Source organism: Fusarium oxysporum, chromosome VIII (genome assembly GCF_013085055.1).
Source record: "Fusarium oxysporum Fo47 chromosome VIII, complete sequence".
Lineage (NCBI taxonomy): Eukaryota > Fungi > Ascomycota > Sordariomycetes > Hypocreales > Nectriaceae > Fusarium > Fusarium oxysporum.
The window spans coordinates 183,459-206,265 of NC_072847.1; the positions used below are offsets into that span (position 1 = coordinate 183,459).

The 22,807-nt window shown below is 41.4% G+C and overlaps 6 protein-coding genes across 6 annotated transcripts; 1 reads left to right on the top strand and 5 right to left on the bottom strand.

Moving 5' to 3' along the window:
- Window positions 1-5,962: 5,962 nt before the first annotated feature.
- FOBCDRAFT_141697 (ankyrin repeat-containing domain protein) lies at window positions 5,963-7,753 on the bottom strand (the record flags this gene model as incomplete). The annotated part of the gene is made up of 2 exons (XM_059608130.1): window positions 5,963-6,892; window positions 7,091-7,753. The coding sequence occupies 2 exons, from the start codon at window positions 7,751-7,753 to the stop codon at window positions 5,963-5,965; spliced, it is 1,593 nt and encodes a 530-aa protein (XP_059465527.1).
- A 3,299-nt stretch (window positions 7,754-11,052) lies between these two features.
- FOBCDRAFT_165429 (FAD binding domain protein) lies at window positions 11,053-12,620 on the bottom strand (the record flags this gene model as incomplete). Its single annotated transcript, XM_031189285.2, has 4 exons — window positions 11,053-11,694; window positions 11,754-12,107; window positions 12,161-12,403; window positions 12,453-12,620. 4 exons carry the CDS (start codon window positions 12,618-12,620, stop codon window positions 11,053-11,055), a joined length of 1,407 nt encoding a protein of 468 aa, XP_031036550.2.
- A 360-nt stretch (window positions 12,621-12,980) lies between these two features.
- On the bottom strand, window positions 12,981-14,851 carry FOBCDRAFT_277553 (cytochrome P450 monooxygenase GliC2; the record flags this gene model as incomplete). The annotated part of the gene is made up of 6 exons (XM_031189284.2): window positions 12,981-13,217; window positions 13,273-13,445; window positions 13,504-13,723; window positions 13,781-14,405; window positions 14,467-14,651; window positions 14,723-14,851. 6 exons carry the CDS (start codon window positions 14,849-14,851, stop codon window positions 12,981-12,983), a joined length of 1,569 nt encoding a protein of 522 aa, XP_031036549.2.
- A 926-nt stretch (window positions 14,852-15,777) lies between these two features.
- Window positions 15,778-17,331, bottom strand: FOBCDRAFT_251979 (C6 transcription factor GliZ2). The gene is made up of 2 exons (XM_054706374.2): window positions 16,884-17,331; window positions 15,778-16,832 (listed from the first exon to the last, which is right to left on the bottom strand). Exons 1-2 carry the CDS (start codon window positions 17,238-17,240, stop codon window positions 15,969-15,971), a joined length of 1,221 nt encoding a protein of 406 aa, XP_054562349.2. The 5' UTR covers window positions 17,241-17,331; the 3' UTR covers window positions 15,778-15,968.
- A 1,742-nt stretch (window positions 17,332-19,073) lies between these two features.
- Window positions 19,074-21,012, top strand: FOBCDRAFT_262881 (major facilitator superfamily domain-containing protein). The gene is made up of 3 exons (XM_031189281.3): window positions 19,074-19,527; window positions 19,599-19,957; window positions 20,017-21,012. The coding sequence occupies exons 1-3, from the start codon at window positions 19,379-19,381 to the stop codon at window positions 20,808-20,810; spliced, it is 1,302 nt and encodes a 433-aa protein (XP_031036546.2). The 5' UTR covers window positions 19,074-19,378; the 3' UTR covers window positions 20,811-21,012.
- Window positions 21,013-21,272: 260 nt separating this feature from the next.
- On the bottom strand, window positions 21,273-22,698 carry FOBCDRAFT_186986 (putative O-methyltransferase glim-like protein; the record flags this gene model as incomplete). Its single annotated transcript, XM_059608645.1, has 2 exons — window positions 21,273-22,410; window positions 22,476-22,698. The coding sequence occupies 2 exons, from the start codon at window positions 22,696-22,698 to the stop codon at window positions 21,326-21,328; spliced, it is 1,308 nt and encodes a 435-aa protein (XP_059465528.1). The 3' UTR covers window positions 21,273-21,325.
- Window positions 22,699-22,807: the final 109 nt, after the last annotated feature.

The following is a 22,807-nucleotide window of genomic DNA, read 5'->3' on the forward strand; positions in this document are numbered from 1 at the left end:
ATTATTAATTATATTTTAATATTAATATTTATTTTAGTTTAATTATTTTATTTTTTTAATTTATTATTATTATTCTCTTTAGTAATTATTTCTTTTTTTTTTTTTTCTTTTTTAGTTTATATATAAGTAACTTCTATAGTTAATATTATATATCCTAAAATAGGTTATTACTTTAATTTTAATTTAATATAGTATTTTTTAAACGTTTTTTCTTTACTAAGAAATAAGTTATATATATCAAAAGATAAGTTAAAATTATTAATATATTTTATTTATATTATATTATATTTATTTTTTCTTATTATATTAATAGTTTTAATTACTATTTATAGTTAATTCTTCTTAATAATATTAATTTTCTTACCTTTAGGTATTAACCTATACTTTTAATTAGTTTTTATAGGGTTATTATATTCTTTTTTATAATATTCTTTCTTATTATAATTATAATAAGTAATATATAATATATCCCTTTTTATTATTCTAATAGCTATTAATCCTGCTTTAATACTATATAAGGTATTACTTAGCTAGTTTCCTTATTATTATCTTTAATTTTAAGAGTTACCTTGGTTATATTATTAATTAAGGTAATATAAGTTAAAAACTCTTCCTTTTTCTTAATATATAGCTTTTTCTTTCTTATATTTATATTATTTTTTTATTAATTTTAAGTACTTTAGTAATATATATAATAAGATTATTAGGTCTATTAATTAAATATAATTTATCCTTAATATCTTCCTTTAAGCTTTAATAATAAATTTCTATAAGAGATTTATTATCTTATTAGGTTTTAGCAGTAAGTTATTAAAACTTAGTAAAGTATATAATATATAACTTATATTATTTTAATATAAGTAATTCTATAATAGCTTATTATTTCTTATTAATTACTTTAAAGTTATTTTAAAGTACTTATTTAAAGTTTTCTTAATCTCTAAAGATATTTTAAGTATTTTAATCTTAGAGATTTTCTTTATTCTCTAGGTAATCCCTTATAATAAGTTTAAACTAATCTTTAATATCTCCTTAGATTAGAGGTATAATAAACAGTAGTTTCTTTATAATAATATTTAACTTATTTAGGAATAAGTAAAAATATCTTTTTATTTAGGTAAGAAATAAGATTATATTATTTACCTATTTTTTAAAGGGTTTTAATTTAAGTAGCTTAAATACTTCTCTAAGGTTATATCCTTATAGCTTACCTATATTATTACTAATAGATATAATACTTAGTTATTTATTAACTTATATTTATAAATTATAAATAGTATTATATAATTACTAGATTTTAGCTATAGGTTTAATTATATTAAGTAAAGCCCTAATATAAAAAGGTATTAATCTAATATTAGTATTATTAAATATTTTAATAGTATATTATTACTTAGTTATTAATATAATATAATTTAAATAAAAGCTATTAAGATATAATAATTAATTCCTAATTATAAATAAACTAAGCTATACTAAGTTTATTATTAATAAAGTATATAAGATATATAATTAAGCTTATTAAAGTATTATATTTCTTAATAGTAAATTTAATATATATTAGGCTTAATTAATATAAAGAAGTTTTATTAATAGCTAGTAAGCTAAAACCTATAAAAGTATAATACATATATTTTATATATTAGAGATAGTTATAAAGTAACCTATATAGTTACTTTATAATTCTAAGAATTACTAGTATTTTTAAAATAATTATTATAATTAAATCTTAGTAATTATAAATAAAATCTCTTAGTTTATAATAATTATATATAATTAATATAAAATATAAGGTATTTATAATATAACTACTAGGTTTATAATAAAAATACTTTATTTAACTTATTTATTTATTTATTTATTTACTTAAACTATATATTTATATATAATAATTAGAATTACCTTTAAGTTTATATATTTTTTACTTTTTCGTATATAATATTATTAATTTATATAATATACTAAATATATATAGGAAGTTTAAGATTAAAAAGATAAAAACTAATAAGAATATAATATTTAAAAAAATTACTAATAAAAAATTTATAAGATATAAATAAACCTAAAATAAATATAATTATAAATAATTATAAATATCTATAATAAATATAAATAAAAGATTAGTAATAATTATAAGATAAATTAATATAACTACTAATACTTATATACTTTATTTAATATTTTTTCTTACTAAGAGGCTTTTTCTTTTATCCTTATTTAATTTAATAAGCTAAGTAATTTCTTTAACAAAATAATATATTTATTAATATTATTTTTTATATTTTACTATTAAATATTAAAATTATAAAATAAAATACTTAATACTTAATTTATATTAAAACTAAGGGCTAAGAGATATTAAATAATAAATTCTTTAGTCTTATAAATATTATAACTTTCTTATAGAAGTTTTAATTAATTATAAGTTACCTTAAATATTAAGCTAGTAAATAAAGAAAAATAAGAAAAATATCTTAACTTATATATTAAATAAGAAAAGAAGTAATTTTAATAAACCTTAATATATAATTATAATTTCTATATAGTTATTATATATTATATAATATCTATAGACTTATTATTCTTAAATTAATTATAACTTTACTTCTAATCTTAGTATTTTAGTTAATTTATTAATAGGGTTAAGTAAAATAAGATTTATATATTTAATTATTTAATATTCTATTGGTTTAATAAGTTAATTATTTAGTTAAATATAATATTATTAATCTTTAATATTAGCCTTAATATTAACTACTAAAAAATATAAGATAAATATATTAATAAAAAATAATAGAATTTAAATATTATAATATCTAGCTAATATAAGGTATTATAATTTTATTAGGCTATATAAAGTAATATTTATTAGGCCTTTATTTAAACTAATATTATATAATTACTATTAATATAAGAATTAAAAAAAGCTAGATTTTAGCTAATATCTTTTTTATATCTTTTAAGACCTTTATAGATAATAAATCTAATTAAAAAATAATATAATAATTCTTAATACTAATATTATATAAATAATTATTAAAAATAAAAAAATAAAGATTTAAGTATTAAAAAGAGTAATTTTTCAGAGTATTAAGTATTAATATAAGTATTTAAAATAATATTAACTAAAAGTAGATAATAAAAATATATATTTAATTATTCTTAATAGGATTAGCTATAATAATAAGCTACTTATAAGGTTATAATAATATATACTAAGTAATACTTAGATTTAAAGTTAAAAAACCTCTAAGAAAGAAAAAGAAAATATAAAGAAATATATAATATAAATCTAAAATATCTAAAATAAATAATAATAATTTAATTATATTCTAGGCTATTATTAGATATAACTTATATATTATCTTTTATAGTAATAGATTTATTATAGAATTTTATCTATAGTATTAACTTATAACTAAAATCTTACTAAGATATTTATAACTATCTTAACCCTGCCTTTACTTATAATACTAATTATAAAATGCAAGGTCTTAATTATAGTAATTACCAGGACTATTAGTACTAGCCACTAAATATTATAAGCTAGCTGACCGTGGATTTGCTGGCTAATAAAGCTAATACAGCTATTTTGTTTACTCCTAGGCGGTTTGGTGTGAGACTATTATAGGACTTATTGCTGCATATTACTGGCGGGGCGCCGACACCGTTCTACGTAAAGGTGCGCTGTAAGGCGTGCCCGATGTTGATGGCTGCGCTGGAACAGCTTAGTCGTCAGATGAGATTTAGGGCCATGGATAGCACGCCGTTAGTATTAGAAGCGTGGATATTAGACTCAGAGTTATAACCATCAGCGGAGAACAGGGGGGCAGCGGCCTCGAGGTCGGCATTAGACGTAAAAAACCTATTACTGCTATAAATGCCAAGTAAGCGCTCCTCATAAACATTAGAGTAGCACATTATAATAACAACAGGGTATACAGAGATATATATTATAATAACATATAGCACCTAAAGGCTAATATAAACCTAGGAGATAGGCATAACATAGAAACTACTTGACTTAACAGCTATAAGAGGTTATTAGAATATTTGTTAAATCTCAGGAATAGTAGTATAAGCAGCTTACTAAGGGCTTAGAATAGGCCATTAAGGATGCAAAAGCCTATAGAAATACTCTTAATAACTAAATTCCTAATATTTATAATCTTAAATGCAACCTAATTAATAGAATTTAACTAAATAAGCATAAAGAAAAGCCACCAGGTAGGATAAGACGGGAATAGGTTTATATATACTCAGCGAGGATACTTAAGAATAAACTTAAATATGGCCTTAAGGTTATTATAAGCATCACCTTTGGTTATAGCCGTCAAGAGCTTAAGACTAATCCATACAATAAGGCAGAGGAAGAGAGGATATGCAGTATTGCCGGCCAGAATTATAAGCCTTATTATAATAAGGACGAAGTAGGCGTTCTAGAATAGGATTATATTAGCATCCAGGAGCAACATGCCCAAATTATTAAAGGCTGAGATACCGTTAAAGACGCCAAGCTACCACAGGTTAATGCCATTCGCTTTTATAGTATCAGGCATATTATTATTTATCTATGCTCTAAGCGCGACGCATCCCAGGAACTGCCACAGGAAATAGTAAAGAGGCACTAAGACTCCAAGGGCTTTTAGGGCATGGTACTTGCACCTGCTAAGATTCTCTCGCTCCTCGCTGGTAAGGCTATAAAACTGGCCATTACGACTGGAGGAGCGGCTCCTAAGGAAATACTAGATACTAAGTTTAACCCTATCCTATTCCGCTGGTATCTTTACAGCGCCATTTCTCCGCATAGGCTAACGCTTATTAAGATACAAAGCGCCAGTAGAAGTAGCATTACTACCTTCTGCCCTATGCAGACTATCGACAAAGACAATATGTCTGTCAGGAGTATCAGGATTGCGGGGCTCCGGCCCCGCCGACACCCTAGGTGGCTCCATAAGATCTAGATCAGGTAAAGACAATACACGACGAGATCTTGGCATCGCCTTAGTAACCTATAGCCTATCCACCTTAGGGTCCAACTTGATCTTTAACGCTTAATTACCTATCATTAGTAGGTTCTAATTAAATATAGGGATGGTCTATACTTTATAGAATAAGATAGCCTTCTGCAACTTCGGTAAGGTTATTAATATACTGCTACCCTATTGACTAAGCCTGTAGATACACTTAACACAGACAATATTATTAAAGCGCTTCTCGAAGACGTATTTGCGCGCCAAGACGGTCCATATAGAGACCTAGACCGTGCTACCCAGCATGATAAGGAGGAAGAGCATTATCTGCTGCCAGGTTATTAACGCGCTAAGGTTAATTATATTTAACCCGGCCTCGGTTATAGCAGACACCATAAGGAACAGGCTATCGATATAGCTGACAGGGGAGGCAGGGTCTAATAACTGCCAGAAGATAACAGAGCTAATAAGATATATAATAATAAAATATGCATAGTAGATAGTAATGAAGTTTAACGGCAGCAAATACTTATATACTAAGAGGATCCGTGATACCTATAGATAGTTATCGACAAAATCATCCCAGCGCGACATTCTGCCTAAAGCAGGGGGAATATATTGCATCATATTTGCTTAGAAAGGTTTGGCACATTAGAAAGGAATGCAATAGAATTCTTGCAATGGATTTTAGTTTATCCGGGGAGCACTGGTTTAAAGAATGAAATTTATTCCGCCAGGAGGACTAACCCTAATATGGCTAAATGCACTAGTCTATCTACAGTTAAGTTAATTAGCATATGTTTTCAGCAGGCAGATAAGTATTAAGTTAAGCTCTCGGCTATAAGCCTTAACTATAAATAATACATTTAGTTAATAACTTGGACATTACACTATACTAACTAACTAATTACTATAGCCAAAAGCTGATAAATAAAAAACCTAAATAATAACTCTTCAATTATTTCTCTCTAATGTTACTGTATTCCTTCCTACTCTATTTTTACCTCGTAGTCTTTATCTAAATCGTCTGAACTATCCACCGGCTCATTAGAATTGTTGTCAGAAACGTCAGATATAAGCTCGAGGCGCTTAGCAGAATAATAAGGCTCTAGCAGACGTACGACTGTGTGATTGTTTTGCATCTTAGCGTAAATCATTGGCTGATCATCCGGTTCATCCATGCCGTCAAATGGCTTATACTTAAGAAGCAACTTGACCGCTGCGACTTCGTCTTCAACAGAAGCCTCAACGAGTGCTCTCCAGATCTGGTGTATTTTTGTTTTGGGGTTGTCAGAACTCATGTCGAGGAAGACCTTCATAATCTTGGTTTTGCCGTGTGATGCCGCCAGTACCAGAGGTGGGTGTTCACAATCGTTGTAGGAGTCAGAGTAAGACGTGGCCCCATGTTCCACAAGAAATTTGACCATGTCCATGTCGTTGTTGACAACGGCATGCATCAATGCTGAACATCCCAGGCCCTTGTCCGGCAGAGCTCCTTTGTTCACCAAAGCACATACAAAACCCAAGTCGCCGACCTCGCTGGCGAACGACAACGCAGTCTCGGAGTTTATGCTCTCAGCGTTGGGGTCAGCACCCTTCTCGAGCAACATGAGAACAATCTCGCTGCGTTCACAACAAGCTGCCTCCAGCATAGGCGTCATCTCCCAATCGTCTACTGGGTCGATGTCGACACCATGGTCCAGGAGATTCTGCACGATTTCCTTGTGTCCTGCTCCGGCGGCTGAAGCGAGAGGCGTACGGCCGTCTTTATCCGCAACGTTCGGATCGACACCTTCCTCGATCAGCAGCGAGACGACTTTATCATATCCACTCCAGCAGGCCTGAAAAATGACCGAAGTTCCATCTTGCGTCTTCTCGTTCACGTCTGCCCCTTGCTCAATGAGGAATTTGATGTCATCCTCTTCTATTCTGTCCCGACAACCTGTGGCCCAGAGCAAAAGGTCCCCACCTGAGGTCTTCCTCCAGTCAAAGTCGGGTTTTACAGCCTTGTATCTCTGTTGTATTTCCTCTAGTCGAGGAGAAGTAGCTGGGACTGGTCTTGGGATGAGCCCGTACCCAAGCTCAGGAGGAGATTTCTCTTTCAAGATCTCGATGACGGCGGTTTGCTCGTTTTTAATGGACCACAGAAATGGTGTCCGCTCTAAATCATTGTCTTTTATCTTTGGGTTCGCGCCTTTCTGCAACAGAAGATTGACGATATTTGCATGGCCATGCCCGGCTGCCCACGATAGAGAGGTTCGACCGCTCTTGTCCACAGAATCCACCTCTGCACCGGCGTTCAACAGCAACTCCACGCACGTTTCGGACCCGTGCTCTGCCGCGTATATGAGCGCATTCTTCTCGTGGCGCCATTCTTTAGTATCAACGCTTGCTCCCAACCTCAGCAGCCTCTCCACGAGGTTAGAAAACCCAGAGATGGTAGCAAGGATCAGTGCTGTGTAGCCCGGTTCATCAATGGCCTCTATGTTAGCGCCTGCTGTGATCAGGCTCCCGGCAATAGCCTCGTGGCCATTTGCCACGGCGTGTAACAAGGCCGTTCGGTTTCTGAGATCTTGCGAGCGGATATTTACACTTCGGTTGAGGAGAAGATCAACGGCATCGTTGTGTCCTCCCAATGTGGCCCAAATTAGCAGTGTCCGCCCATTTTGTAGGTCTCGAGCATCTACGCTTCTTCCGGTGTCGAGAAGCTCTTCGAGTTCTTTGGTGTTTCCGTTAACTGCGGCGACGATGAGGGGGTCCTCCCAAGCACATAGTTCCATAGGCATGATTGCAAGTGTTTGAACTAAGTATCAACTCTAGCTTGTCAGAGACCTTTGACTCACGCGTTGTTCACTCATTTATTTTCCGAGATGCTCTCTTTTCTACTGCGCCCTTCGTATTCAGCTGAATTGACAAGTGCTAAAGTGGAGCCTAGAGGCTCAAGCGTGCGCCGTATCGGCGCGCTCTGGAAATTTTAGCACATTCTACGGTCCGACTACGCCCCCTTTTGTGGGTTGACTACCCACACGAAAGACCGCTTCACGACGCTACCGAAAACCTAGGCTCTCAATGTGTTCTTTTGTATGATAGTAGATAGCCATGTCTTCACGCTTCTTGCACTGGCGCTCTTTCGCGACAACAGTTTCTCATCCGCGAGCCATTAGAATGCCTTCTCTACCGCGATAGCGATGTCTTCTATCGCACGCACGGATGGAGGGAGGATCAAAATGAGCGCTTGATTTCTATCTAAAGGGGAGACAAGAGTCGGTCTCTTATACTTGCATCCATATTGTCGATGGCTCAGGCAGCAGAATACTGCCTGCTGACCAGAGCTTGTCGTAACCGTGAAGTTATTCACGCTGGTCATCCTTACCCTTGACATCTTCCCCTGCATATGTGAGAACGGGAGGGGCTGCATTACAAACCTTGACTGTCTTCAGCATGTGCTCCTAGTTCGCGACCATCAGTCGCTGTTGAGGAGTGACTGTTACCCGGACTTCAAGCTACGGTCGTTTGCCAAAAGGTCCACTTTCAGAACCTATGGATGAACTATTGTTTTGATCGACATCTGGTGCACCTCGAGCCGGCATGTATGCGATCACATGGGTTTACGACAGACCATATTATACCAAGGTTGAACTAAATCCTGCGCATTGTCTAACTTTTGTTTGTGCCAAGTTAGGCAACTATAGACTTCTCTAGCATAATGATATAGTAATTAAGTTTAATTAAATAACCTGTTGTTTATTTTTATTTTTTTTTATCCGTGCTTTTGACTTCTTACTTTTATTCTACTTTATACCCCCTATTGGAGGCGCTAGTTATTTGGATAGGTAAATTTACATTTTGAAAATCGTAGTCAGAAGTTTCATATTTGCCCGTTTTGAAGCGGCAAGAGTAGGGTCCGAAAATGAACTAGCCAAAGGACACCCTAAATTATCTAAAGCTTTACAGAGCAATTATCTCTACTCAGGGCTGACATTGAACTTTTGATACGTTCTCCAGGGTGGGTTAGGGTGATGGCTTCGATCAACTTGCCATAAACAGCCATCCCTGTACCCTACCCTATAACAACTCAATTTCATTTGAACGCCATCACTTCATTGAATACAATTTAATTAACTAAAAGCTTATGGCAATACACAGTTTTTTTTTTTTTTTTTTTTTTTTCCAAAGCCATGGTTTTTCTCTACAGTGCTTAATATGCTATCCGTTTGTGTTGATAACTTGCTTGGCCGTATACAAGGAATATTTTGCTAATCTTGAGTAAAACAAAACCTACCACAATCTGCAGTGCAGTTTGACCACACAAGACAGAGCCATAGTTGCGTCTGGCATGGGCATTGATTTTATATTATTTCCTCAGACTTATATTATGCATTGCGAATTCTCAGAGGTTGTCATGGACAATGTATTGTGTGACCTCAATGTAAGGTGCCTATACAAACCCAGTAAGGAAGAGTCGAGAAGAACGGAGGTATCGATTGGGAATTTAGCGAGACCACTAAAGCGGCCCAAATTTTAATAGCTCCAGCCAATGCAAGAGGAGGCATTGGTGGTCATGGACACTGAGGGTTGGTTATTTACTCACCGCTTCACGGATTCTACACGCCCCAAGCTCCCCAACGTTTATCTTCTGTCGTGAGTGATATCAAGGCTGGTAAAGATGGAATAAGCATGTCTACCGCGAATAAGCCATCCTTTTGCGCTCTCTGTGAACCTTGGGTTAGACCGTATCTTGTTCCTTAGGTGAAAACTTGACTGACGTTTGATAACCTTGCATGGAGCGCAGCATATATAGGTTCAATATCTGCAAACCCATCTCGACTTTTGAAGGTGTTAGTTTGGCTTTCTTTTGTGCATCTCATGCTGTTGATAGTCCAGACGGGCCTTTTTGGCTCGGACCGTAGGAGCGTGAATTACTGGAAGACATTGTGATGGTGGATCCAGTACTGCTCGTGCGCGATTTCCACCATTACAGGCGCAGGCAAAGATGAAGACACATGGCCAGTTGTTAGTTCCAACATGGACTGGAAAGCATTGCACACCTACTGTCTTGTCTCGTTGTCCAAGGTAAGATACTGCCTCAATTCTTTAGAGTCGCTAATAGTGTTTTCTTCGAGATTACCGAGTAATCCGTTCCCTGTAGACAAAGCGTGCCACAGGTTTGCCATGGGCTTTGATACTTCAATTTTGACCGCAGAGCCTCAGACATGCTGCAATCGTGGAAGCTGCTGGCCCAAGGGAGTCATAGTATCATCATGGCTGTTGTTACCTGAATGAACTTCATCAACTCAAGAACGGGAGTGATTTCATTGCCGTTACCGTCCGCAATCACTTCTGGTGCATCCAGCGTTGTGCCATTGGGAACTGTCGGAGTGTCGAAATCGCCAAAGGAAAGCCACCAATCCTCTTGAGACAGGGTGAAAGGACTCCCCCCATCCAGGACCGTGGGCGTGCCCGCCTCCTCGGCTTGTGAGAAGGGATAGTGCAACTTACCCATAATCTGTGGGACTGTGCTGCCTGTCAACAAAGGTCCTTGCTGGGAATGTATTGTCATCGAAATTAATTTTTAATGGAGCACACACTCAGTTGCTCGCGACGTGTGAGCTAATCATCGCCTGTTCCGGATCTGTTGGGTGAGCCTGCATAGCCATGGCAGGAGGAATGTCTTCAGACTCTGGGCCCGACCGGTGATCCGGCGTGACATGAGCGGGGTTATCTGCCAGAACGACAGCGTTGAACTCATGATGTGACCAAGATCTAGTTGATTTCTTCGACACATCTGGTGATGGCTGCTGAACAGTAGTAGCGACGATGATATTCCACTCGAAGACCCCTTTTGGCAATCCTTGCGATCCATTTGGGCTTCGGTGGGAACTCGAGCTTCCATCCAGGCTAACATTGTTGATCTGCTAATCTTGCAGTGGCCCTTCTGGCGAGCTGATTTGCTTATGTTGCCCCTTCGCCTTGGATTTTTCTGACAACTTCTTCATAGCTTCTAGTGGTAACTAATTATTATATGTTAGATACTTAAGGTAAACTTAAAGTAAATTATTACTTTTACTAAAAATTGTATCTAAAGCTTAACAATCCCTTGCATAATACCAAGCGGGTCCCATTTGCTCTTGAGTCTCCTAAGCCTCTCCAGCCGTTCACCCCAACCAAAAACACTCTTGGTGGAATCATCTTCAAAAGGCATATTAACATAGCCTACCCTCTTTAAACGTTTGCCATCTGGCTGAATTAAGAATGCCTCCTGAATATCCTTGTTGAGGTCCGCACATGCCTTGTCCAGCGCAGGATCTTCATACCAAGCCAGAGGCATGACCCAATACTTTACTTCTTGCCGGAGCTCAACGGGAACCGACGTTATTTGCCCATCTGTGTCTAGCTCCTGGGCAACATCCATGCTGTAGAACTCGGTCAAGATGTGAGTCTGGGCTGCTTCTGGATGTTGAGCTATGAAGTCCATGTAGACCTTGAGTGCAACCTCACAAGACTCGGCTGACATTTTGTTCATGCCAAATGCTGCTAGGTTCTTTCTTCCCTCATAGCCGCATATACGTTCACTGGAGTCATTCAGATGAAGGTAAGGGATTCGACGGCCAACAAAATTCAAGGGATGATCTTTCAGAGATGGTAGATCAAGCAGAGGGTGGAACTTGCTGGCTGCTTCCTCGGGTGGTCCCACATACCATAATTGAAGAAGGACGGCGGGCTGTTTCCCGAAGTCAGTTGATTGATCTTATTAAATTCGAGCTTTGCCAATCCTCTTACCTTCTTGTTTGGAGCACAGAATACAAGACGCCCCTGCATACCTCCCCGATAATGGATTTTGTCCACAGCTTCCGCAACCATTCTTACATTATTAGGCACGAAGACCAGACAACTGTGCCAAGTATCGTAGGACCACGGGAGGGCCCGGAAAGTAGCTTCAACCACCACTCCAAATAGATGACCGCTCCCACGAAGACCCCAGAGAAGGTCGGAGTTGACTTCGTTAGATGCCTCAACTACGCGGGCTACTCCGCTGTTGCCTACCACAACGACTCGCATGGATAAGACGGTGTCTGCTGCGTATCCCAAATGTCCGAGAAAACGCCCTATTCCCCCTCCAAGAGTAGCGCCAACCTGCTTTCCATGCTTAGGTAACTTGGATGAATGGGGGATGTTATTTCTCTTACCAGTCCCACTTCATTGCACGTTCCAGTAGCGACAGCCATTCCCACTGCACCAGCCCCTTTCACCCCGTCACCCATTGTTGCCCCTCCCTGCGCAACAACCACCTGCTTCTCAACATCAACTGTGACGTTCTTCATTCCAGAGAGATCAATGACGATCCCAGGGCTGTCCACAGTCGAAAAGCCATTGCTGTGGCCCCCTCCACGAACCACAAAAGGCCTTTGATTTTTGACCGCATAGGAGACCTGAGTGTATATGAGACAAAGCAGAATGAACTGGGAAGTGGATATTTACCGCTGAAATGACGTCTTCTTCGTTAAGTACTCGAACTACTGCTGCAGGAATTTTGGCCTGATACCCTGTCCAACGCTTGATTGCATCGGGCCACCTCTCGTCGCCTTCGACAATCACATTGGATCCCGAAAGGCAATCCAATAGATCTGATTTGAGACTAGTCGCCATTTTTCCGTTGGGTAAAATTGGTTAATGATACAATGGAAAGATTTTGAACTGTTTTGACCAGAGTTCGTCACGGACTGCTCCATAAATAAGTTCTGGTCAAGCTTCGGCTTCGGCGTTGTGTCTCTGCTTACGCACCTTACCCGCCGAGAGCCCCCACAGTTGCGTCAGGTGCCGTATTTTAATAAGCCGTGATCTTTTATTGAACCGTTTTTTGAAACGAAAACCTTCACGTAACCAATAACGATTAGCGCAATGATAAGGATAGTCCTCATGCGTCCACCAATTGTAGCTATCAAGTAATAACTTCGTCTACGAGTAAACATTGACTCGTTCCTACATAACAAAAGTAACCATCCATGTTCATTCAGTCTTACTGACACCAATTTCCCTTTCTTCCAATTTCAAGTCAACATCATACAATCCCACCCAGCTAGTTTTATCAACTTTGAAGTCTCCTTCCAGACCTTGCATCGGCTGGAGAGAAACCTTGTACTTGCTGAACATGTGATAGACTACCGCCTTAACGATCTTATCAGCGATGTGCTGCCCAAGGCACTTTCGAGGCCCGTAGCCGAAAGTTGAAAGGTTATACCGGAGCTGTAATTCAAATGAGCTTTCCCGTCATCTCCTTCGGACAGCTTGAAATTCTCACCTGGTTCTGTTTGATACCCGCAAAACGACTTGGCCTATAAGATCTGTTGTCAGGACCCCAGAATGGGTTTCTAATATTGATGGCGAAAGCGTCCACAATCACGGTCGTGTCTTTGGGTACCACGAAGTTTCCCAGGATCTTCTCTCTCGGGGGATTCTCAGGGAATGTGAATGCTTTCACCAAGTTAGCCGATGCTCTTGTTTTGTGGATCTTGTAATGATCAAAACATACCGAGGACTGGCCTGAGGCGAAGCGATTCCAGCAAGCAGAAATGAAGGAGGGTGTCCTTGCGAGTGATGTATTTTCCTCTGTTTACCTTGTTTTCTTCCATCTCCTTGAGAAGGTCACCTTGAACCTCGGGGGAGTCGGCCAGAAGAATGACGCAAGACGAGATGACTTGGGTAACGATGTCTAGGTTCGCAAAGGTGGATTCCGCAACAGTGTCTGTCACCTAGGAGCACCATCAGTTGTTTCCCCCATATATTCAATGGTAAATATAGGTAATTACCTCTTGCGATGTTATTTCGCCCCTTTCAGCGGCTCGCATAAGGAGGATAATCGGCGTCTCTGGAGCTGTAATTTCTCGCGCCCTAGCAATGTCCATGTTGAAGTTCTGCCACGCCTTCTGGTAGGTCATCGCGCCCTTGTAGGCTTTGGTGTTCAAATACTTGGTCATTTTAGAGCGATGAATGCCGCCAAACACAATCGCCGAGAAAACTTCTGAATACTGACGCCCGAGCTCCCACAGGCGCTCCTTCTCGACGTCGCTCATTCTTCCATAGAACATTGACGCGACCTCAAAGAAAGGATATCTCTGCAGTGCCTGCGTGGCATTGATGACCATTTCTTTGCCTTTTGCACCCTGCTTGTCTGCTTTAGCAAACTTGTCTATCCCGGCAACATAGTCCTCGGCACTGGCATCGAGGTGATTATGGAGATATTGCATGGCAGCCAGATGCGAGAACATCGGATCCAAGGTCTTCCGAAGTGTAGTCCAGCGAGTCCCGTTGATCAAGCCCAGGCCTGATCCAAGAAGTTGGGTCAAAAGCCAGCCTGCATTTGCCTGGGGTGCCTTACGATGGTCGGTAGACTGATAGTATAGAGCCTCGACGTCTTTGGGATCAGTGATCACCCTAAATTCTCAAGTATCAGCCAGTCTGCGATCATATGAGCAACGGAATACGGCATGCGTACACTTCAGGAATGCTGGCAGCCCAGATACGATACGTCTTCCCGTATTTCTCCTCCCACTCCCAACTCCTGGTCCGCGCAGCCAGGAACTTATCAACCATTTGCCCATTGGGAAATGTATATGCCGGACCCGACATGTACTTCTTCCCATCTACAGCCGGAATTCGGTATGTAAGAGACAAGAAGCCCTGTTGTTATGACATTAAAACATCTCGGAAATGATATATGAGCTGGAAGAAAAAAACCTGCAAGGACTCACATTGAAAATCGTATTAAGTACGGTTTTTGGCCCAACCAAGAGGGCGACAAACACCAGCACAGAAAGCAAAGCGCCAATGCTGGCCAGGACAGGCAACAGGTCCACCTTGGTAGTTTGAGCAGAGTCCATCTCGTTCGCTTACTTGAGGTATCTATCAAGTATCGTCCCCTCTCGAGTTACCTTGGCCATTACCTTAATTATATTTGTAGTCAAAATTTCAGTCGAGTTTTACTTATCGGATGTTGTCTCGGCGTATAAGCATCGGCATCCATCGGCGGGAAACCGTCTTGGGGCTGACGTCGCCGCGGTTGGGCCCACTTTAAAGTTTACTGTTTTACCATTACCACAACAGTTTTCAACGCGTCTCGCTCAGTGTTACATTTGATACAATGCATCATGCTATACATTATACTTTTTCTTAACTTAAATATCTTCAGCTCTACCTTGCGTACTATTAAACAGAATAAAGATTCAATATTACTTAAAATATATTTCTATGAGCACTTTTTTTAATTTTTAAACCTACTAGCTAGTATTTATGTTGTCTTCCATGCTCTTTCCCGGGTAGGCCGCCTTGACCTCGATTAATAACTGTATTTTCATAGTTTGGCGTGCAGCGTTAAGATAATAATGACAAAGAAATAACTTTTTTTATAACTCCCTTTTCATCTAAGACGTAAATTAGAATAGATTAATAAATAGGAGAACCACAACCCGTGCTATTGGATGCAGTTTCACACCATCCAGCTTTACAAGAGTGGTTCAATGACATCGATAGACGGCCAATAATTGATTCATATAAACGATTTGCTAGGGCAAGAGACCAAGGTATGAGAAACAGCTATCAAGAGGAAAGAATACTCCCAATAAATTAGAGAATCTCTACATGCTATTGGACTGGGGTTAGTTGTGACTAACAATTCTGCCATTAAGATTATATCTGGATCTCAAATCACGAGCCTCTTTATTTTCGGATAATTTGAGAAACTTCTGACTCGGTCATGGCGGACACCCAGGACGAAACACGTTGTAGTTTTTAATCGGCCTCACGTTCTATTGGATAAGACTACATTTGGGTATTTAGCCGTTTATGTCAAACTGTCATATGTGTGGCAGAAATACGCGATGGGAAGAGAAGAGACGGGGACTTATCGAAACCATCACCAGTTTCTGACCGCATCTCGGCCGAAGTGTCGTTTGACCTCATAGTTGGTCATTCGATCTCAGTCTGTTGAATTCTCTTTGTTTATACGCCTACCGCGGCTATAAGCGCTTCCAAGACCGTATTTCGGCGTTTGATATATTGGATCATGTACTCTTGATCCGTGGAGCACAAGGATCCCAACTTTGGTTCTAGGTCCCCGGTTGAATCACGCCGCTTAGATTCACTTTCATCCTGCTCATCCGTAATGTCTCTAGGCCCGACAACACTTTGCAAAGCGTCAAGGATTTGCTTCCCCTTTGAGAGCGTCATCTTGATAAGAACGTTCTGAATAGCTTGGCTCTCTTGCCTGGTGACTTTGTAATCGCCAAGAGAGCATGACACAAGGTGCTGCTCTTCCGACGGTAATGAACCCTCGTTGTCCTTGGTAAATTGCTCGAATAGTTTGAAGATCAGCTCGATGGCTGAAAGAGTAAGCAGCATTGATGGGAAGGACTTATCGCAGACGTCGCAGGTGATGAATTTCTCGCAGGTCTCTAGGACTGATGTGATCGAATTCATCGCCAGGTCGAACCGGCTGGGAATTTCACGACATGTAAGCTGATGCAAAGTAGATATGTTGGCCGCCTGTGTCTGAACACAAGCGCAGGGATCACCCGTTGTGTCTTGGCGAGCACGGGAAGGTGGAGACGGGAGCCCCAATGATGAAGGTTTGGTGGAGTCGTTCAATTGCCCCAAATCTGTAGGGCTGCTGTATGACATGGGCGTCATGATGGCTTCAATGCTCTGTGATGTGATATCTCTGGGAGTATGTAAAGTTGGGGCGAGGCCCATTGCCCAGATATCCAAGTCATCCTGCAAGGGAAGTAGTTCATTGTCAGATTCTGTAGAATTGACCCATTGGTTTTCTGGCGTGGATTGAACAGAAGATTGAATAGAGAAATGTGACTGCTCACGTTAGATGCTGCATGTAATTAACCAATCGCTTGACAGACGCACAGTACTAGTTTGTTCCCAGGAGTCTGGCAACAGTGTTGACAGATCCAGCATGTCCAGGTTTGAGTTCTCGAGATCTATATTGCCATTCCGCAATTGGCCTGCGAGTCGTTCCATACGCAGCTGGTGCTCCCTTTCTAACGTTCTTCGATTTTTGCTCCCCTTGGGTTTCCCAGCTCTGTTCTGGTAACTGTAGCGACAGTATAGGCCTTTTGACGTGCAGCGAAAACACGGCGATCCTCCTGAGCATTTCACCTTACACTGATGGCACGAATCACATGCAGAGCGGAGCTTTTTGTGATCAGGGTTGCTCTGCCGAGTTGACGTTGGACACACTAAGTGGGGTGGTGTCGAAGTCATGGTAGTACCAAATCGAGGGGAAAAGCGGCCCGCAGCAAAGGAAAAGCTTGGTGTGACAGAGACCTTTATTAGCAAATCCCGCGACAAGGACCGCAGCAGGCTTTGAAATATGAAAGCAGACGCAAAGAGGGGGCTGGGACTCTGTCAGTTTCACCCACATTCCGGGAGCTGAGTTACTTACTTACTCGTTTTAACCTTACTGTAAGACAGAGTCTCAGCCCTGTCATCCTTCATTCCCCCGCTGCTAGCATAACCCTAAAATAGAAGTTACTGACTTTATATCACGGGCTGCGGGAAATACTCAACCCAACAACAACAAACAATCGTACGGTCCCGACATCAAATTTGAAAAAGCCAGTTCCTTCAACCAGCATTTTCCGCCGGTCCAACATGTCACATCTTTTGAACCCCATGCTCGTGTCGGACGGCGGCTGAAGATCAGTACGCCATTCATAGTGGGTCGTCTGCAGTCAGCCTCCGTGAAGAGACGCCGATTACATTGCGAATGCCGGGGACCGCGGGCGTGTTTGAGCGGCATGCATGTGATTAAACAGTTGAGATGACAGGTATTTTGTGGCAAGCCAATTGAGAGGTTTTTTTCTGGTCAATCTGATCGTATGTTCCACAGTCGCAGTCGCATTCGCACATTATGATTTGATGAGTTGGTTGCCAAGGCGGATCCGAGATTTGATCTCTGTTTCTCCATCGCAGTTTGTACCCACTCGGTTGCCTTTTGAGGGATCTGGACCATGTTCTCTGCTGGTGGGATTGGGAAGGGATTATTGCGTAATTGAATCCTGACAGGCTCCAGATGGCAAGCAAAAACACGCTAGTTAGTGAATGTAGACATTCGGTTGATGGTGGCCGCTGCGGCTGCGGGCGGCCCGAAGCCGAAAATATACGAAAATGCTTCTCCACTTCCAGACACACTGTGTCTGTAGCTCCGTCGCTTTCAGGTACCAAATGGCCAACGGTCTTTGCTTGGCATGCAATAATTCTTGCGGGCTTCTTCAACGTCCAGCGAGTAGTTGGTGCACCTTCATCCTTCGCTACTCTTCGTGTCCTTGGTACTCTTGTTCATCGGCGCGAGGATAACTGTCTTCTGAGCCGGTCTGTAATAGTCATCCACAATAGGCATCAAGTCAGTTCATAGAGCCAGCCAATAGGAAATTAAATATACCGAGGGTGGTCAGATTGAGGTATGCAGTAAGTTGCTGAACTGAGAGCTGATGCTTACATTGCGCGCCATACTCGTACATAAGGTGCGGGTTGCCAATCCCCATGAGTGCGGCTGAGTGCGGTGGCCAATAGCGAGTTAAGATCCATGTTGGCGCATGGTATGGGTCAACCCATGGTGATCGTTGTTTTCTTTCACAGACAGACATAAAATATCGAGGAAGAGAAAAAGAAATAAGAAAACTCGTCTGAGCATCACTAGCGATTGAACGAATCCAGCTTTGTTGATTAGCTCCCCTCACGTCACACATAATTCTCGCGGTTTGAGGTTTACAGGTTATACCGCCGGTGCTGTCAGCAATGCATTGTCTCGGAGGAATTTAGGCACCTCGGCCGAGCCCTCCAACCCGCCTTGGCTGCGTTGGCTCGGATGTGGGGGCTCAGTCTCATCCCCCACATTCCTGCAGGTGATTGAGCGTTTATACGTTAGGCTATCAACAGGCTGACTAGGGCTGGCCTGAGTCTGGTGGCTTGGGCTAATCCCCACATTCGTACGAACAGGGTTCCCCCCTCGGCCGAGCCAATTTCGTACGAGGTCGTTTTCGTACGAAGTTGTGTCGTGCGAGCTCAGCATGGTCCTGCCCATGCGGTACCACAATCAACACTCCCTGTTTTATCCGCTCGCCATTGTTCCGCTTTTCGCTCCTTCGCACGAAATCTATTGCCGTTACTTTTGACCGAACTTCTGTATATCCCCCGAGACCGAGCTGGCTTCCCTATCGCTTGGCGCTTAAAAGACTGCCTGTTTACGTACCATGGATCATCGCCACCATCAGCATCCTCAGCCTACCGCTTCAGCCTCTTGATCATTGTCGCATCGTCCCAACAACGAGTTGTGCGTTTGTTCCATTGTGATCATCGAGATTACAGCATTTGCGCCTCAAATCACACAGCCTCTCACAATGTCGGAGACAGTTGAACTCGAAAACAACCGGGCGAGCAGCCCTATGGAGAACAAAGAACGCATCCCGCCTAATGGCGGCACCAAGGCATGGGCCTGCGTTGCCGGCTCGTTCTTGCTGCAGTTTTGTTCTTTCGGCTATGTCAATGCGTGGGTCTCCCTGCTTGTCCCTATCTCCTCTTTTTACTTTCAAGAACAATGAGCTGATCTCTGGACAACAGATGTGGCATGTTTCAATTATACTACTCGGACGTGATGTTCAAGGACGAGTCATCATCTGCACTAGCATGGATCACCACCCTGCAAATCTTCCTGCTGTTTATGTTCGGTCCAGCTGTAGGAAAATTGATCGATGTCTACGGCTGCCGCAGGATGCTTCCACCATTCAGTATCATGGCTGTGTTCTCTGTGTGCATGTTGAGCCTGTGCACCAAGTATTGGCAGGTCATGCTTGCACAAGGAGTTGCCTTTGGTTTAGCTGCTGCTGGACTCTCTCTCCCTGCTATGGCAACTGCCACCCAATGGTTCTCGACTAAGAAAGGATTGGCTGTTGGTATTGTGTCTTCAGGCAGCAGTCTAGGTAATACTATACCATGAATCTTGTCAACGTACTATACACATGGCTGACATCGACACTAGGCGGAATAATTTACCCATGTATGCTGCCTCGACTAATCGAGGAAGTCGGCTTCGCATCTGCTGTTCGCTGGACTGCCCTTTTACAAGGAATCCTTTTATTTATTGCCAATCTTCTTTGCTCCTCGCCCTTCCCACCGCTTGGCAAATCGTCGCCTGAAGAGAAGGATAAAGTCCCTCCCAGCAGTGGCCTCAATGGGTTCAAGAGTTGGCCTTGGTTCTTTTTCGTCTTAGGTTGTTTCTTCACCATGTGGGGTCTCTTTGCGCCTCTCAACTACCTTCCAGAGATGGCCTCGCTTCATGGATATGAAAGCTTTGCTGTATACACACTGGCTATTGCGAATGCAGGGTCTCTTGTTGGCCGAATTGTTCCTGGCTGGATCAGCGATATCATTGGCCAATTCAATACCATGGTTATGGTGACCAGTCTATCCGGAATCTTGGTATTGGCCTTCTGGCTGCCACTTGAGTTCCATACATCCAAAGCCGGCCTTATCCTCTTTGCTCTGCTTTTTGGCTTTGTTAGCGGTGGCTTCGTGAGTCTTGGCCCTCCCTGTGTTGTTTCTCTTGCCGAAGACCGAGTGGACGAGATTGGTGTAAAGCTTGGTGGTTTCTGCTTGGCTATTGCCCTTGGAGCTTTGACTGGTCTTCCTATCGAAGGGGCTATCAAAGATCGCGAAGGCGATAAATTCACTGGTTTGATGGCCTTTGCAGGAGCGACAATGATTATGGGAAGTTTCTGTACTGCGATCGCTCGAGTTTACAAGGGAGGATCTAAGCTCATGAAGAAGGTTTGAGCAGCAGTCGGAGGGATCATCGATAGAAGGGGATGTAATGGACATCAGCCTGAGGCGACTAAAACAAGTCTGGTTAGGAAATGATAGAAGATGGGCGTAATGTAGAGTAGTCTCAGTTCGTTTGTATCCTGTAATGGGAAAGACAACATTCTAAGTTCTTTTGAGTAAATATTTACATATTAATAGAACATTTGTGTCTCCGTGGTTCCGAATTAAGACAGAGAGATACTTGACAGATTGAGGGAGTCTAAAAGAATAGAAGCTGAACCTGAGCCAACTTGCGTTCCATTCCTTTGCAAACTCGGAGCATTCAATTGTCGGCACAGTGGTGTTCGGAGGCCAACAGGGTTGATTTCAGGTAGCATATGCAGACTTGACAGTTGTCCAGTACCAACAATCAACTTGGCTTCTTTTTCTTCAACTTCGTTGTTGTCTACGCAAGTATAACTGTAGTTCGAGTCTCTTAAATTGTCAAAAAGGCTTCCTTCTATCCTAGAGCTTCCTATGACTGCACTCTACATCAACTCTGACTCCCATTCCGACCCTCCTGTTCCATTACAATGACCATTGCCGTTAGCATATGGTGGCGTCGCACACATTCCGTCTGGGCGCAGCTCAATGATCTGGGTAAGACAACCTCGAGGGGAAACAACCCGGTTCAGCCGAAATCCAGCTTCTTCTGCCAATTTGCGGTATTCCTCCAGAGTACGCTCTTTGTTTCTGCACCTCACCAGCATGCGAATGTCCGCGTATCTAGCCCCGCGTCCCAAGCGCCCATCAAACAAGACTGACTCAACGATCAAAACTCTGCTCACTCCCGATTTGACATCCATAGCCTCCCGGATCCTTCGAAGGAGCTTGACACAGTCCTCATCACCCCAGTTGTGTAAGATCCATCGAAGCAGGTAGGCAGATGATTTGGGAATTTCATCTTGGAAGAAATCTCCTCCAGTGATTGAAGTAATTCTGCTGGTCAGGGGATCATTCGAGGGAAATCGCTGCTTGAGGATCTCTGCGGTAGAAGGAAGCTCGAATGCAGCGGCCGTAGCTTCTGGAAATTTCTCTAAGTAGGACCGGATAAAGTCTCCCGCTCCGGCTCCGATGTCGACCACAGTCTCCGACTTGAGTTCGTCCCATGGATAGTCGGAAAGCAACCCAGGAGCCTCAACTACGCTTCCGGTGCCAGTGACCTTGTGGAAACCAGCAGCCTTGCCTGTCTCGGCTAGATACTGGTAGATGGGCTTGTCGGTGTTATAGAAAAGCTCAGTGGCCGTTTTGGACTGATCTTCTTTCAGCTGGTCAGGCAGACGTGAGATGAGGTCATAGTACTCTCGAGGGAAAAAGTCAACCCAGTTGACCCAGGTGGCCCAGTGGTCTTTGCGAAGGAGATTGGAGAGCCTATTGTTTGACAACAGACCGGTTTTAGGGTCCTGCGAAAAGTATCCCATTTCGCGAAGATAGCGGACCACCTGAAACAGGCCTTGTTCATGCAATCTAGTGGCTTTGGCTAGCGCCGAAATGCTGCAGGGCTGAAGCTTTTGGACGTGATCTGCTAGTGCATATTCAGACGCGCAAAGCAAAACCTTGCTGTTGGTAAAGGCTAATTTCCAATCAGTCGCCTTTCGCTATGCAAATTGTATGGAATGGGAAAAGATCAAGACTTACCAAACACTCCATCTACCAACTGCATATGGGACGGAGTCAGGGTGAGGAGAAGTTTGTCCAGCACCTGCACTGTATCCAAAAGCTTCCGATAAACTGAGCTTGAGGAATTCAGCGCAGTTGGAGATACTTCGAGACAGGAGTTGAGCTCCTGCGACAGAGGACCTTCAAGTTGCGACAATGCATGCTTAATGTTCCAGTTCAAGTGCTCCAGTTCGTTTTCCATTTTGAATGTGCCTTAATCAATGATTATGAGTATACTTTTAATTTCTTATTGAAGCGTTGATGTACATCCTCGTGGCAGAGGCATGTCAAAGGATATGGCTTTTATCATA